Consider the following 18,401-nt stretch of genomic DNA (forward strand, 5'->3'; position numbering starts at 1 on the left):
CACTCCAAAAAGCCCAACTGGTTAATCCCCAATGCCCAGGTAATCCATAGGAGTTCATCACCAACTCATTTCCCATGTCTCCAACTGTGTTTTCATTCACCTACAGGTAAGTCATTAAATTTAAATACCTGGTAAAAACATCTCCTACCTCTATCCCTCTTGGAAATAGTCTCCTTCTCTTCCTTTCTTTGAAGATCCTGAGCATTTACTGGTTTCTAAAGTAGAAAACAGACCTTTGGAGCAACTGCCTAGTACTTCCACAGGTGTAAATACATTCTTCCCATTCTTAGACATTGATATATAGCTGAAACTACTCTAAAACGGCAAGGCTGGAAAGCGAAGCTCCCCTGAACAGGCTAATGCGGACAGGGAATTCGAAAATCCATGCTTAACACAGAAAGACGAAATTAAGCCTTAGCAGAAAACCACATTTAAAAGGAAAGAATAAAAGCGAGCCCAAATGTCAGGCCAAACAGGCCAATTTTGAAAAGATTTTGGAGAAACTGAGTCACACGAGCTTTCCATTTTTCATCCCATTCCTAGGGACAGAGACAGGTTTCCCCAGGAGGTCCAGTTCCTTTGCACGAATGCAAGGAAAAAATTTAGCATCTTTCTATACTTTTACACACGGCCATCATATTTTACAACAATGTAAAAAGAGACAGCCCAGAATTGTCCTGGTTTCGGCAGGGATAGAGTTAATTTCCTTCCTAGTAGCTAGTACAGTGCTGTGTTTTGGATTTAGGATGAGAACAATGTTGATAACGCACCGATGTTTTAGTTGTTGCTAGGTAGCACTTATACTAGCCAAGGACTTTTTAGTTTTCCATGCTCTACCGACCTAGAAGGCTGCAGGTGCACAAGAAGCTGGGAGGGGGCACAGCCAAACTGGCCAAAGGGACATTCCATACCATGTGACGTCATGCTCAGTACATAAACTGGGGAAAGCTGGCCGGGGGGGCCGCTGCTCGGGGACTGGCTGGGCATCGGTCGGCGGGTGGTGAGCAATTGCATTGTGCATCACTTGCTTTGTGTATTAAACTGTTTTTATCTCAACCCACGAGTTTTTATCACTTCTACTCTTCCAATTCTCTCCCCCATCCCACCGGGGAGTGGGGGGGAGAAGTGAGTGAGCAGCTGTGTGGTACTCCGTTGCCAACTGAGGTTAAACCACAACAAGAATTTACAGTCCAGGATCAGTAAAAGCATCTTTTTACCTCCCTTGAAACTCAATTAGGAAGGCACAGGTTGCTCTAGAAATTAACCAGGAAGATTATGATCTGTCTCCTGGGAAGTACCAATTCAAAACTCATTTCCAGTTGTGCATGTTTCACATGCAGAATTAGGATCCTTGTCAAGTGCAATGATCCATCTTTTAAAGAAACTCCTACCAAAATAAATTACTGAAATCAAGAAGCTGGATGTAATCATTCCCCCCTTTCCCCCGCTTCCCCTTCTCTTTTATGGCCTTGTGCAGACAACCTGCACCAAGATGCCAAGGATATGAAGCTCTGAACTGCATCTTAAGCACGTGATGTATACAGAACCATTTGCTGTTTATTGACAATTTTGAATGCTTAACTGTGTTGCTGCATAAATCACTTTTCTTACAAGAATTACATGATACACTTTTCCCCAAACTGACATTTTTGCAGCGCTACAATCTTTGCAGAAGTTGACAGACTCTGGGGAAAGACAACTATTTCAGCTTTCCACAAGGTGGCATAGTTCCCTTTGCTGAAAGACAACATTACTCAGTGCCATTGAGGACATTTAATTTTTTTCTTTAATTTTTTTTCAAACGTACTGGCCACTGTCATGAATAGGTTTAAATAGGTTTAAGATCTCTAAAATCTCTCTAACAAGGTTCATTTTAACAAATTCTTCCAAAAGAGAGTTTAATGAGTTAAAAAAAAGCTTCCTTCTCTTATGCTGAAATGAAGAAAAATTATCTGTGCTTGCTGCCACGCAAAAGCAAGCTTTAATCAAATATAGTTAAGGCACATCACGTGGCAGAGAAGAGCCTAAGGGGCTAAAAAATTGGATTTTCCAAGTCTCAGGTCATCAGTTTCAAATCCTATCAGAATTCTTTCAGTCTCACAGTATTTTGGGTAAAACGGGCTAGCAAGGAATCCACCTACCACACCCACTTCCCATCCATGTGAGAATTAAAGATCCCAGAGCATTTTCCACAGGTGAAGATTTTCCCTGCTGTTTCCAGACCACTTCCCATCCCTGTGGGGTGCAGCCATTCTGCAGCTGCTTGTCCTGTCCTCAGGACAGAGGCAGATGCACTGAACAGCTCTGCCCACAGCCTCTCCTGCTGCAAAGCAACATCAGCGCTGCTGAGCTTCACCCGCAGGACCACACACGCGGTCACTACTGCCCCTGCACAACATCCCCATCAGGCAGTGCCAGACAGCAGGTAAGGTCCTTTGATTCAAGTGATTTAAAAAAAAAAACAAACCAAAAAAACCCAACAAACCAAAAAAACCAAAACCAACCCAAACATATATAGTTTCTCCTCTGTTTCTTGCCTTGCTCCTCTCAGTCACTTCTGTGAATGTTTCAGCACTCAGTTTTGACTACCCGTTTGAGTGTCAACAGCATGGTTTTGCCTAAACAGGAGAAACAAAACCAGCTCTGACAGACAAAAGAGGACAAGCTTTTGGCATTGACCCATTTCCCTGACACCGGATGGGTATCAGTTCATAAATTTTGAAGTTTAAACAGCAAGCCAGAGAGGGAAGGGAGATGATGACACGAGTTATTCGCCCACACAAATACTGCTACGGTTCTCCATGCAGGAAGGGCTCCTAATTCTACCCAGTGCAAATCATCTGGGAAAGAGTCAGACATATCAAAATACTGCCTCCCTATAATGCTTTCCATACCGTACGGCTTATCTTGAAAGGAACAGCTTTCTGGTTCTGAGGGCTGGTACCTAATGCTCATCACTCCTCTCCGTTTACTGTGCTCAGAATTTAGTGCTTATCATTGTAACAAGCACAGCTGAAACCCTTGCTTTTTAGCTGCCAGCCTGCCAAGCAAAACACATTTATTCACATCTGATTTAAACATCACAAGACAAATAATCAAGATGACAAAGAAGTTTAAGTACCCCGATCAGTCTGTTTTCTCTCCTAAAATACATCATTAATGTTATTATAATTATTAACTCTGTTACATACTGTCTTCCTCCGTGTAAGTAGCTTCTGATCCTGTCAGTCACTGCAGGTGTATGGCACAGCCAAAAAACTCATTTAAATTACTTGGATTTCCAATTATAGATATTCACAAACATCCTTAAAAATGGATGCAAGCACAAGGCAAAACCATCAACAAGACAAATCTGGAGATATGTATACAAGCATTCAACACCTTCTGCTGCTTCTTTCTCCTCAGAAAACTTAGATTACAACAGTAAAGGCTCTGATTTAATTATGGTGCTGTTGACATGATGGTCTCATTTTTCCCTATAAATTTTATCCTCAAACTAATTTGCATTCTCTGTTCTAAAATACAAAGTTCCTTGTCCTAAAAAGTAACTTCCTTGTTACTAGCTGCGAGTTCAAGCAGACACATAAATAAGGAAGAATACTTTAAAAAGGGACAAACTCGAGAAAAAAGAGCAAATTCTGTCACAGAATGGCCCAGGAAGCTATCCAGCCACGACAAACAACAGAGCCCCCTCTCACTCAGGACAGAAAACTCACTTAGCTGTGCAAGGGGTCAGTTATTACAGTTGAACAGTAGAATCTTGATCTTTAACATTCAATTTCTTGGCTTACATGATTTTAAAATAAGTCACACTTTCCTGACCAAATTGAACGAAGCTTTAAATCTGCAAATTCCTTTGATGGAATTAGTCTTGCATGGTCAATCTACATTGTGCCAAGAGGAGGAGTACAGTTAATTTCAAAACCTAGGAGACATTCTGCACCTTGCAAGTTATGCTTACAATTGCAAATTTTTAATTATTATCTCATTGTGGATCTTCTTACAGACCTTGGCTTCTGGATCACTGTTGATGCTACAAGAATCATCATCATCAGATTGTGGACCATTTCTGTTACACACACAAAAAAAAAAGACAAAAATCAATCTTAAAATCATATAAAATTACAGCACAGCACAAAATGGAGCTGGTCATTCCACGGAGACTTCCAAAGTCATTTTACCTGAGCTTCAAAGAGGCATAGCGTAACGTTGCTCCTTCAAACTCTTTCAGACTTGGGTCTGGGTTCACAGTGGCTGCATGCAGATCCTAGAGATAAAGGCAGTGCTATTAGTATAGTATTAAGTGCTATGAATATAGTATTAAGTACACCATCATGTTATTTCTTATTTCAAAGGGAAATTAAATCCTCCCTGCAAAGAAGCGATAGTATTTCTGGCTGAAGTTGAAAAGAGGCATGCATATATTCTCAAGCTGCATTTCATTCAGTGCAGGCATCTTATTCGTTACATCATGGCAGTTGCCCTGCTAGTTTAGACTGAATCCATCCCAAGTGGAAAGATCAGAAAAGGCAGCATGTTTGTGAGCTAGACAACCCTAGCAGTACCCCCATTCACTTTGGCCTAGGTTATGAATGACATTCATGGAAAAATAAAAGGGGAAAAAAAACAGCCACTGCCATGCAAAAAACAAGTGTAATAGTATTAAAGGTTCTAAAATCTGACAATATACTTGCCTTCCAAATGTCACTATTAATCTTTCCCCCATTCAGTACAGCAAAATCACTCCATGGCTGTTTCTAGACACATAATTATTCACACAGGAAGAAGCACATTGATAAAAAAAAAAAAGAAAAAAAACACAAGACACTGTTGTTAGCATTGATATTTACAGGATGGGTTAGGGAACAGATCACCTCAAACTTCAACTAATTACTCCACTATACCATGGCATTTGGAGGAAAGGGGAGAGAAGACATGCCTCTAACAGTTACTTACCAAAACAAATGATTGAAACAAGGAAAGTTAATATAAATTAGGAACAGACAATGAAATTACTCTTTAACTATGATTTTAAAAGCAAGCAAAATGAACCTGAATATGAATGTTGGCCACAGCTGCTACAGCCTTCATAAACAGCAATTAAGGGGAAACATTAGGATTTCTGTTTGATTAGCACTTTTGTTAAAAGACCCTAACACTATTGGAACTAGAAATACTGAAACACAATGATATATACAACGATAAGAGACATACAGGGTAAAAATCAAATATTTCTAGAGAGAAAGCACAAGAAAAGGACAGCAAAGGGAAGGAGGATTAGTAAGGAGTGCAGAGAGATTTCTTGCTGAAAAAGTAGTTTTGTAAAGTCTAGCAGCTTTTTTAAAAAAACAACAAAACCAAAAAAAACCCCAAACAAACCACCCATCCTCTCATTTTCCATTCAAGTTTCTCAAAATTTTCAGAGGTGTTCACTGGTACGATCAAGCAAGTAGCAGTGCATTTACCACTATAGCAGCCTGAGGTTCATCCTTCTCTGTAATGCCTGGGAGGAACAGCTGATGTTAGAGTTTCCCCTCTCCTCTTCCCCACAAGGACAGAAATCCCACAGTCCTGAACCAGTCAGGTGGGACAGGAGATCTGGTTGCCAAGACACCCAGAGCCACCTCTTTGTAGTTTCACCAAATCAAGTATTCCTGTAATTATTAGTGGCCCCTTTTAAGATGAGCTCTCCCAGGTTGTCCAGCTCAGCCCCAAGATGAAGTGGTACCTATTAATATGGCCCTATGCATTGATTTGCAGGGTGGACCTCTCACCTCAGAAGTGTTCTCAGTACATCCCCACTGGAGGAATTACTTGTGAGAAACAACTCCCAGGAGTAACTATTCCCTGACATGCCTTTGAATTAATCGAGTTGTCAGCTTTTCCTACTAAGCCCCTCCTCTTTAATTATTAGCTGCTAGTGGTTATGTTACCTACAGAAGAGCTTCTAGAGGTGATCCAGGCCTGGAATGAGTCAGGCTATAAGAAGACACAACTACCATCACCAAATTCTGCCATAATCTCAAAGAAGCTCTTATTGAAAATGAAACCCTACAGCTTTTTCTCTGCACAGGAAATGGGAAAGAGGGAGCAAAATCTCTGAAATTTGGAAAAGAACGTTACAAAAGATGACTTCCTTCACAAAGGAATTCATTTGGAAACACACAGGAGAAAAGAGCCATCTAAAACTAAGTCAAATTTAATCAGCTGTGCAAAACCAAAATACATTTTCATGCTTTTGAGGGGGAGGAAGGGAAGGAATGTTCCAGGTTATTCATATTTAGCATTTATTAGCATTTTTGTTAAATCTGCAGGATTTTTGCATAATGCTTAACCCATAATTGCTTTGGATTGAAATTTACCAATTATCTTGTGAAAGAAAAATTGCCTTGCAGCCTGTGCAGAAGACATTTTTGCATTTTTTCCTTTTTAAAACTGTTTCTGCCATTTGTATGCATTACAGCATCATTCCTCCCTACCCATTTTTTTCTGATTCTCTGTTCAACAATAGTAAGTAACTGCTTTTCTTTATGCTAAATATCCAGAGTAACTACAACACAAAAATGGCTGACTTGATCTGTTCTTTGTTGACTGCTCTCAGCTGTAAGCCACATTCTACCAAATGAAGCAAAACTGTATATTAGGTCATTTAAGAGACAGAGACACAAAATAATTAAAAAAAAAAAAAAAGAAAAAAAAGGAGGAAACAAGACAAAGGGTAAAAAGGCATTACTCCGGAGGAAAGAAAAAAAAAAAAAAAAGGTGTTTCTAAATGTTTATATGACAAACTCAAAAGCTGAAAGAGCCCAAATAAACTCATCTCAAGACTAGCACATGATGCTTCACAGACAAATGTGATAAAAGTATTTTTTATGGACTCACAGAAGCCTATTGGGACAGATATGAAAGGCTACCCATGCCAGCCTTCAATCCTAGATTATACTCTTTCATCTGCCTAAAACCTATACATCCCCCAATCTTTTCAGAAGAAAGCAATACAAATTCCAGCACGTGGGAACGAGCTAAACCAGCCCTCCCAAGCCAGATTATCTCGGAGCACAGGCTTCCAAACAGCAATGAGAAAACCAGCAGTACACAGCTCACACGTGGTCCAACTTGGACCTGGAAGCTGTCCACTACAACTGCTGCTGCCAATGGTAGCGCTGGGATAAAGGCGTTTGGGAGCCCCTATTCTAGATCGAATTCCACATCTTTTGTGAAGTGTCAGATTGACCGTATCACAGACATCCAGGTTAATCTTTCACGGGGAGGGAGAGGGGGAGCACTTGGCATAGGCTGCAGTGCAGTGAACAGGGACTGAAACCAATATCACCTGCAAGTGACCTGGAGATGATTAGGTGCTGGCAAGTATTGATTGTGAAGAGATGAAAAACCAAAGATTCACAATAGCTGACACTGTTAAATCTAGATTACAAATTATTTCATTACCTACCCCTATCTCTTAACCCCACACCATGGCTTATTTCCCTCTTACTGCTCTGTAGCAGCGTTCTGCTCAGAACCAGCTGAATCCCAAAGGATTCTTCCTCCAGTTCCCTCTTAATAAAGCTCAATATCTGTGGTTTCAAGAAATGCAAGACTTTTCCTAACAGTTCTCATTATAACTCCAGCTACGCCCCTTCTTTGTAGCAGTTTCAGAATTTGGCAGTGCACAAAGTCCCGAGTCCAGTTCACACTCTTGTTTTGAACTCCATTACTGTAAGTCTGCTGGTATTGTATTGCAATGCTATCTTAATAACCACTCAGTCAAAAAATCAGTATTGTTTAGATAATGGTATATAAGATGCTTATCAATGAATGCAGAAACCTTCAAGAGACAAATGCCTTCATCTATACCTACAATTAAAATAACCATATAATATCATACTAATACAAATTTTGGAAACTTGCTTATTTTCTGTATCATCTTTTACACTACAGTATATGGTCTTGATGCTGCCACAGAACTGTATATGCATAAATTTTTGCTGGATCAAATTCCTTGCTGAATTAGAACTGCCATATCAAAACCTAGATGAGCCTACTACGTACCCACATACATGGCATTTCAGAATGACTCCTCAAATGTTTTATTTAATACATCTACGCTGTATTAAAATCTATGTTGTTATAATTCATACATTTCGTATTCTTCATGAAGCTGCTGAGAATTAATGATCATTATTATAATCACAAACTATTCTTCATTTAAAGCAAACAAAATTGTGAAAGGTTAAAGGTACATCTGCCACATTACCAGCAGGTCTGAAATTTTCATTGTAAAGACATTTTAAAGAGAGACAGAAAAATATTTGAAATGAATATACGCATCTTCTCTCTGCAATTTACCAACCATACTGATTTCTGGGTTTTTGTGAAAGACATCTATAACTTACTAATTAAAGTCCTGTTCTTCATATTTTAGAGTAAGAAAAATACTTAATGGTGAGGTTATATTCCTGTAATGTACATGTGAGTGATTTATACTGGAAGCAAGTGCAGCACTTTACATTCAGCATTTCTGGATATTTTTTTCTTGTTTTCTAGCTGAATGATAACAATTGCTGTTCTTTCTCCATGAACCCTCTCAGAAATAATTTCCAGCGTGCTTGGTGCACAGTCCATTCCGCGGGAGCTTGACTGATGTAAACCATAACTGAAATGTTGTGGTCAAGTTTGCAAACCTTATGAATAGCGTTTATGAACATGTGGGAGCAATCTTTCTAAAATAATGAACAAGAATGTACATTTTTAAGCCTATACAGGATAAAAGTTTCAGGGTCAAGATGGTAATACCTACTTGAATGTTCTTAACTCCTCTTAACTTTCATTCAAGTTATTTTGGTGCAGATATCAACAAAATCAAGAACAGAAGAAATATTGTATCTAAACACATTTTTAAAAAAATAAATAAAACCTAAGGATTGCCTGATCCAAAACTTAAAGCTAGTAGTAAGACTTCCCTTTATTTTATAATACTGTGGACCTTCTTCTGAAAAGTCAGTATGAAAAAGAATTCATTTCAAAACAATTTGATTTTATATTAGTATTTCATTCCATAGAAGTCTTCCCAGCATACCAAAACAAAGTGATTGCATTTTTTGAAGCATACTCTTCTTTCTGATAATTTGTTGTATTTTTCTACTTATATGACATCAATCAACCCCCTGGATTGTGCCTGAAAAGATTATTTTAAAAGGTGGTATCACATATTGCTCCTTCAGCACATGTGGAAGAGAGAGTGCATTTTTTTCTGTTTCTAGTTAAAGACTGACTGCACCACAGTGATCCACTTGTGCAGATATTTTCTACTGGCAGGATGTTGAGAGATTTACACTTGAGAATACTTGATGTTTATTTGATAGAAACTACCCTGTAAAGGAACTAGCGTCTCAAATGAAGATTCAATATGTCTTTGTCTGATATTCCTACCAAAAAGAAAGAAGATGCAAAGAGTCCAGCCAAAAGACTGCTATAATATGCAAAAATTTTATGTATCCTGTATCCATATAACGCAGCAACGCTTCAGTGCATACTACAGAACTGTAGTAGTTTCACATTAATCAGGCACTGTCTTATTTATTTGAGATATGTCTGATTTCATCCTACACATCCAAAGTTTAGGATGTTTCATGAGGCACAGCCATTAGAAAATGCACACAGAAAATAGATACTTACGATGTATTATCGACAAATAGCTACACTTTGGGATATTATCAGGCCCCATATTCTAAAGCTCAGTTTAGCTAATAGTTAAACCTGCAAGTTCAGAAACTTCTTTCTATTTTCTTTACAGTGTGCAGCCCACAAGAAGACACAGTATGTTACCTCAGTTTCTGGAGTAGGAGATGGTGTAATGGAACCAAGCGATCCTTTCCGTGAGCCCTGGAGATCTGTTGGGATGGACACGGGACGTTGCCATTGAGTTGTTCCTGTTGGTATGTGCCAGTAGTAGATCCCAGCAATGTCATTTATTTTTTTCCAGCCAGGTGGTAAGTCTGGGTCTGTCTGAAATGAATGATCACTCCATATATCTGCTGGGAATGGGGGGGAGGGAGGGGAAGGAAAATTAATCAATGTTACTAAGACACGAACAGTTCTTCTATGGGTCTGCCCCTGATGCAAGTGATGCACAGCTGGTACTACTGTTGTACAGTTCCTGTGTAAACGAACACCAGAAAAACATACTGAATTATTGAGGCTCAAAGTAAGGTGAAAAAGCCTCATTTGACTTGGCCTATAAAGAAAGGAAAAAAATATGCTACTTACCAAAGAGCTGTTCTAATATGGCAGCTATCTAATACCATCCAATAAACTAGCTCTTCTGATAAGGTTTAGTTTCAAGCACATTAAATCACAGCATATAAAGAAAAATTTGGAGTTGTGGTGTACTCTATCCTCTTCATCACAGCACCCTCCCTTCTCAATGCATGGTAGCAGAGCATGTATTTCTGCTAACCAAAGTCAGCTTATCAAAACAGAAACACACACCCCCCAAACAACCTGCACTGGGTTTACTTACAACATCTAAAAGACTGCTTGTTCAAAACAATGAGAACAAAAGAACTGAGCAAGCACTTTACACACACACCAATTGTCACAAACAAACATACTGTTTTCAATTGGTTTTATAATAGGGTGGGTGGGGAAATCAAACACTCATCCACAGTGCCAACACAGAGGTGAAATACCGGCTCTACTGACAAACCTCCTACTAACTGAAGAATGCACCAGTAATTCGTATCGTAATTAGAGACATTCCCAGATTTACCTGGGATCATAGATGCATATAAGAAGTGTCACTGGTGGAGGGTATCCAGTGTTTTTTAGAAAGGCAGCGGCATCACCTTATGTGCAAACCAGCTGTACCCCAGCAGGGGCAGTCACCTCCTGCTGGATACATGCTTTCCAGAGGCTGGGAAGGGAGCCAGTGCTCTTCAAAACTTCCCAGCTAAACTGCTTTGGTGGTGTCATTATGGTACGTGCTGTTAACCAGCTGCTATGGTCTACTCCAAGGACTGTCAAGCTGCAGAGAGAAACAAGTAACCTCCTGCACTGATGTTTCCACCAGCACTTCAGCAGACATGACGAAGGCTGACACCAGCAGAGTGAACTGAGCTAGAGAGAAAAAAACCCCAAGAATTAAAGGAAGCACCATACCAATGAGCTGTGGCTCATCTAGTCTAGCCACTTGTTTCCAACCTTCAAAGACAGTCCTCAGAACACCTTCAGTGGACGACAGATGAATAACCTGTTGTTATATTGCAGCTCTTAATCTCTTTTTTGAATTAAAAGTTTCTTGTCAATCTATCCTCAAGCTTCTTACTAGGTGTTTTATCACAGTTGCTTATTTCTGAATCTCTCTCATTTCTGCTACCCGCATTTATGCGCGCGCGCACACGCACACACACACACAAATGGCATGGTAACTTGAAATAAGTCTTACACTCCATGGCACAAACCAGACTATTTCTTCTCCAGAGCCACTTAGAGCTCTTAAGTTACTGATTTACCACTTGAGGACTAATCTGAGCAAATTCTGCAGAAGAAAAACTAGACAATATCATTACACTTAAATTCAATCATGAGCCTCACCCATGGCCCAATATCTGAAATTGGCAACATTCATATAATCAGTTCCAGAAATTCCCAAATATTCTAAACACCCGCCTCTAAATGTCCCCTGTTGTAGCTTCTACTGCATTCAAATACATAGTTCCTGACTCCAAGGTCTTACGTGTTTTAAAGCCCATTCATCTTCAACCTTGCCCGTTTTTATTTTCCAACTGAACACCACAGCTACACTCTTCTCAACCATTTAAAAGGAAAATAAAAGCAAAACACTTTCAATAATTTGACCACATCATGCAAAAAGTGACATGCAAACATCAAATATCTAAACATCACACTGAAGTATGCGTGGCAACATCTGCAAGTCCAGATACACATGGGTAAGTTTAAATAACTGGTTCATAAAACTCTAAAATATCACAATAATGTCAGTGTTCATAAAACTTACATATTGGGCCTTTCAGTGCATGCCAGAATAGGAAAATAATAAACTTTTAGTATGCAGAGAGACAAAGCTTCATATCAGTTCAGATTCATACAGTTCACAGTATTAAACAACCATACTTCAACATTGCCAGGACATGAAATGTATTCTCTTCACTTTAAGATAGGCACTACTTCTGTCCTTGCTATACATACATATATATGTGTACACATGTGTTTAAATATACAGTTAGCAAAGTGTTATGCTATGGCTGCATTAAATTACTCCTTTCAAACCAATCAACCAAAGATGCAAAGGAACCAGACATGCAGAGGAACCAACATACTGTTATTTATTGTTGCAAGGACACACAGTACCAGAAAGACCTAAACAGAAATTACTTTGAAGTAAAAACAGACAAAACTCACAGTAGAAAGAAAACTGTTAGCCCAGAGAATTAAAACAACAACATTTCTGCAACATTTAATTAGAAGAGAAGAAATTATCTTGTATGTGAATGAATACTTGGAAGGAAATAATGTAAAACAGCTGGGAGCACTCTGGGATAAGAAAATATCACCTAGCCAAGTAGTACTAATTTACTTTGAAAACTTATCCATTAGCAAAAAATACACCAAAATATGTTTGCATATGGTCTGAGATAAAATAGGAATTAAACTTCAGATTTTGTTTCAATTAATATAGCTCAGGACTTTCAAAGAGCTGTATTTTCCACACAAAATGACTATGATTGACACCTGTGCGTGAGATGCACATTGCTGGTGTCCGCGTACTCCTTGCGCAGAGGTACTGACCTCAGACCATCTGAATAGGACGGAGCCAGATCTCATGTGTTCAGACTGAAACACCGTTCCCCGTGTTAGCTATGCAAACCTAGTTGAAAAAATGAAACGTGTGTGTCCCCCAACCTATTTGTGAACACACCTCAGGATCGACAGACTATCAGGGATAACCTTTTCACAGGCTGTGATTTCCTAATGGCACGAACTGGAAAACCTCCCCAGTTCACTGACTGCTTTAACAGATGAAAGCACTCAGTGTGCAAGTCAAAGGTACCGAACCATCACAAGAGATGCAGCACAAGAAAGAGAAAAGTAAGAGTCAACATACAAAATCTGACAGGACAGATGAATGTGCTCGTGGCATCAGAGACCTACTACAGGACACCAATGGCTTTTCTTTATTTGAATATGGAATTACTGGTAGTAAATAATTCTCCTCTGAATTTGAAAGAAACTGTTCAATGGCATGACATTGAGTCAAAGTGTCCACTTTTGGTTGCATGGGCCACTGTAAGAATGGTCCCTTATCAGAGAAGTGTTTGGAGCCCAGAACGAAACGAAGGCACCACACAGTTATATATATCCTGTTACATTCAATGGCCTTTTCAATCTCAATCTTATTGTAAACAGAGACAGCCACAAGACCGGGGAGAAAAGCAGCAGCTATCTGTATATCAATCCAATTCTGTTGACACGGAATCAAACAACTTGCATGAAACAAACCCAAGAGGAAATAGAACTGAACACAATGGACTTCTTGAACTGAACTCAAGAACTCCTCTTATGTCTGCAAGATTTTGGAGGTAAAAACATTGCATGGAAATGGTCCCTTTTGGTCTGTGGATGACTAAGCCCTACGTGCTTCCTCAGTGGCAGAGGATTTACACTGGTCAGGAACTTTTCTCCAAATCCCTCCCAGTCATCCCCAGGAGGTGAAGTTCTACCTAGCATCTCCTAGCCTTTTCCGTGCTGCTCTTCACTTTTTTGTTGGTGAAAGGTCAATGAACCAGGACCACACGGTTGCTCATAAAACTTCTGGTTTTGAAAGTATTGTTGCTCTGATAATATGGAAAGCATGGCTTACTACAGAAATTTAGAGCATATTCACAAAAAGAATCTATCCTTTTGTATTGGCTTTGGTTTACCTACCATGTGTATTACAGTAAAACATGATCTCCTGAAAGGCTATACTGTAAGACATTTCTTATGTAAAATGCATAAAGCAACAGGAGTAAGAAAAACAATACTGAACTAGAATAAAAGAAAGCCACTTTAGCTAAGCTGTATGAGAAAGCAGACACTGGGTTTCTTTAAGAAACTTGGATTCATATTATCTGTATAAACTGCCTTTCTACAGCAAGAAAGAGTCAAACTCTTATCAGTGGAAAAACTATTTTAAGATGTAACCAATTCAAAACTCTGCACAGGAATGAGGTATATCTTTACCCAGGCGTCATGCAGATTCACACAGCACTGCAGACCTTTGAAAGCCGACTCTTTTTCTGGAAAAGGCCTTACTGAACAGGGTGGCTCCACTGCCTACATATACTCCGGAGATGAAGTCTGAAGTCAGTCCTCATCGCAGAAGACTGGGCAGTCAGCTTGCAGCTGGTCTTTCATCTCACCTTCTATCCCTGTCAGAACACGGGGTGCACAAGAGCTGTCACTAGCAAGGCAGGCCGACTGTCATCCTAGATCTGTCCACACTGGCATGGACATGCCAGTGAGTCCTCATCAGCAAGCTGCTACCTGGAAATCTGCCTAAGTGTGAGCTGTCACCACGCAACTTCTGAAATGCAGCGCTACAAGCTTAAAGGTCAACATAGTTAGAAGTTCACAGCTGGTCTTCTGCAGGCAGATTCACATAAAAGGATAGGTCGCAGAGAGAGGACTGATATTTTTCAGTTGGAGTTTTGCCTCACTAAAGACAGAAGACTAAAGCCTTGTCCGTATGGGGGAAGGTTCCCAAACTGGCTATTCATGGGGATGTTATTATGGAAGCAGCACAGGATAATTCTGGCAAAAAAACATTACAGTAAAAGAGACATGGTAGAGGATTTTGAGGACTAAAATGGAAGATTACATAAAAACATAAGAGATGTGATTTCAGATAAGAAGCTAACTTCATCTGAGGAAAACTGAAAAACACAGAGTGGACTTTACTGGGCTTTCCTGCCTCCACCACCTCCCTGCACCAGGACCTGCCAATTCCCTCCAGAAACCAGATCTTCCCCCTCTACCTAAAGCTGGCTTAGAGTTGGCGCCATAGTCCCTCTTACGGGGTCCACCACGATGGGGCACAGGGCTGCTCCCCAAAACCTTTGGCACTGGTCTCTGCAAAACTCAGAGGAATCCGTTTGCTGCACCCCACCACGCAGCCTCCGCTTCATCTCTTCAGAGGCTCAGCAACACAGCAATGATAGGAACATTTTTAAAAGAATGGGAAAATCATGAAAAAAAATGAAATAATCAGAAGTGAGAGCCCAAGGGGAAGGCAGCACCTGCAACGCCTTACCATTCCCTTTTAAAACTAAATGGGGAATTTATGTTAGTAATTTCTCTTTAAAAATTAAAATAAAGAACTAACTCACAAAAAGCCAGTAAGGCTTTAGGAAAGTACCAAAGATTTTTTTTTTTTTAAAGGTATGAATAGTTGTTTCCATTTTTAATAAATGTACAAAGGAGTAAAACAGTCTGAAGAGATTCCCACTTGAGGAATTGGTCAAGTTTCACTCAGAAATAAAGGCTTGAGCCTGAATTTTTGTCCAAATGGCTGAAACACAGAGCCTGTAACAGAAAAAACCGAATACAGCCTTCATCCCGGTATCATTATAACTGAGGAGAGCAGTTAAAACTTCAAAAATACTGGAAAAGTGAAGTCTGTTACACAAAATGAAACTATTAATTCACTCTTTTGAAACAACTAGCAACAGAGATGTACCTCCACAAAACCATAAACACAGCCATATTTAACTGGTAATTCTGGCTAGGAGGGCTTTGTGAACACATTTTGTATTCTAAAGAAGACTGGATAAAGCCAATATAGTGTAATATATTGCTGTTTGTAACTCCCTTCTCCATATGTCAGCCTCTGCCAATTACCTGATATACAGCAGTGATAAATTCCATGCTGTAGCTATTTTCAGATGCTAAGTTTGGTGTAATAATTAGAAATTTTAGTGATTACATTTTTATTTCAAGTTCAAATTATTTTACTATCTGATGCTGATCTAGGAAAAACAGCGTTACAATACTGAAAAGAGATAGTAACAAACAATATAAATAATTCACTGAAGAGCACATGTAATTGGTGACCAAACTCTGGCAAAATTAGTATTTTTATCACTTATTTTATCGCTGTTTCAAGGGAAGGATAGTAATCAAATTGCTGCCATTACGAATCACTCTTTAGCCCTTGTTCAATTAAATAGAAATTAAAACTGTACTATTCAGCAGGATCTTTCAGAGCAGACAAACTTGTGCAGTAAATGGAGACCGTTTATTTTTCCATCATTTTGCAATGCCACAAACTGTTCCCTTGTAACAGGCACCCTGTGTAAGGCAAGGGCAACACTCACCAAGCACAGGTCATATTGGTGGCATCACAACAGACACAAACAGTACGCCCTGTATCTAAATGCAGTGCAGCTTTCCAGCTGCCATTCCTGACTAAGTCGACACGGCTCTCTGTTGGTGTAATTTGTGGATATTTCATAATTAGAGAGACTAACTGCCATGAAGCTGAAGCAGCTTTTAAGTAGTTCAGGCTTTCTTCTGCAGGCGCAGCTAGAAATCCCTTTCACTAAAGACCAAAGGCAGCCATTTAGAAACAAATACAGATGGAAAGAAAATGGCAAGAGCTTTGGAGGCACTTTCTGGAAGAGCAGGAATGCAAAGGTACAGCACAATATATTTTAATTTAAGAGTAAGTTGTGTTAATGTTTTGAGACAATAATTACTCATCTTTTTTAGAAAGAACTACACCAAAGTAAAATGTTCAATTAGGGTTGACCTGGTGCTATAACAAAAGTAGGTGGAATAGATGAATATTAGCAAGATGCTTGATTTCTTATGGACCAAACTGTGTTATCTAATAAAGTACTATCTCCATCATCCTTAGCAAAGTCTGCGTTTATCAGCATTAAACAAGCCAAATACTCCACTCACCATTGTCGTAAGTTGGTTTATCACCAGTCCAGTACTAAAACCTGACTGTATAACATTGTACTTGTGCTAAATTAAATAAATCAAGATCCTTTCTTGATAAAGACTAGAAATATACCATGTCATTTCAAAAACAAATCTCAACGCTCCTGCCTGGAAGGAACAATCTAGCTCCTTCCCTTTATGTAGTTAAGGTAGTAGAAGATGACTAGTATATTTACACACTATGGACTGGAAGAAAAGGATCACCTTATGTGATAGAAAGAAGAGCTGGAACCCTCAGGAATAGATACCTCAAAGAAAAATGCACCAGCAAGGAAACTGTATGGGAACAAAAAATGTAATTTAAAATACACTGTAATAAACAAACTTTCTGCTTTCCTTTAGATAAACTAAACAAAAACGGATAGAAGCAGCAACTAGGTGTTATGTCCACTTCAAACTTGGTGGTGATGATAAGCAAGGTGCTGGGGACGGAGACGGAACTGTCAGTGCCTCTCTGCTTAGGTCATTGTGCATGAGGGAACCAGAGCCTCAAACCTAGTTCACTAAAGGCCAAGCAGACCTACTTCCTGAACAAAATACTCTTAAGCAAGGTGACGGGTCTAATATAATAAATTTTGTATTGAACTGGGAGATTTACTTGGAAAAAAACAATGTATTTTGGATGCACAGCTCTTCTTTAGGTAAAAACAAATCCCAACAACTGGCATGGCTAGGGCATCAAATTATGGCCAAGAAGAATACTCTTGAATACAAGGAACTGCAGTCCCAAAGGGCTCGAGGTTGGCAGCATATGTGACTTCAAAACAGAGACTGCAAAAGTGCTGTACAGAGCCAGAGTGCTGGAAATTCTGTACCTGGGAGGTGCACAGTAATAAAACTTATGTCACAGGACAATTTTAACAGCGTTACTTCAGTTTAAAAGCATTTTTTTTTTAAATTGGGAAAGAGCACCAAGGTAGACTCATACTAAGACAGAAAATACATTCAGGGAAATCTGAGAGATATCATCGCATCATTAAAGGGACATATGTGCTTTGCTTTTTAAGGGATTCATTCCCACATACAGGCCTCATTTCCCCTACTTGGAAGCAGCAGTAGTCTCTGGCTGATGCAAACGCAGCTCCACTGGAGTGGAGCCTGACTTTCAGTCAGTCTTTCCAGCTAAAGACTCCTTCCACTGCATGGTGGTAGAACGACCAAGTGAGACCACCTGTCTGCAAGGCTCAACAATACTTGTGAGCACTTGATCTACATTATCAAAATAGGTTAGGAAATAAAATACCCATACTCTACAGAGATAAATATGAGAGAACTCACTTTTTTGTACCCCTAGCTTAGTTACCTCAATTCTTATGACTGTTTTGTAACAATTTTTCTCCTGTAAAGATCCTCTGAAGAAAAGGGATACCATCCAAACACAGGATTTGATACAG

The 18,401-nt window shown here is 39.4% G+C and overlaps 1 protein-coding gene across 10 annotated transcripts in view; it reads right to left on the reverse strand.

Annotated features, from left to right (window-relative positions):
• The window catches only part of APBB2 (amyloid beta precursor protein binding family B member 2), a 199,164-nt gene that overhangs the window by 62,951 nt on the left and 117,812 nt on the right, over positions 1-18,401 (reverse strand). For 5 of the 10 annotated variants that reach the window (XM_076336154.1, XM_076336151.1, XM_076336156.1 and 2 more), the window contains 4 exons: positions 9,829-10,037; positions 4,695-4,757; positions 4,182-4,267; positions 4,009-4,069 (listed from right to left, as the gene is read on the reverse strand). In XM_076336154.1, the coding sequence (XP_076192269.1) occupies positions 4,009-4,069; positions 4,182-4,267; positions 4,695-4,757; positions 9,829-10,037 (419 nt within the window). The remainder of the gene's footprint in view (positions 1-4,008; positions 4,070-4,181; positions 4,268-4,694; positions 4,758-9,828; positions 10,038-18,401) is intronic. The other 5 variants (XM_076336153.1, XM_076336158.1, XM_076336159.1 and 2 more) reach the window with 3 other exon arrangements.

The sequence above is a fragment of the Aptenodytes patagonicus genome, chromosome 4 (assembly GCF_965638725.1).
Source record: "Aptenodytes patagonicus chromosome 4, bAptPat1.pri.cur, whole genome shotgun sequence".
In the NCBI taxonomy this organism is placed as follows: domain Eukaryota; kingdom Metazoa; phylum Chordata; class Aves; order Sphenisciformes; family Spheniscidae; genus Aptenodytes; species Aptenodytes patagonicus.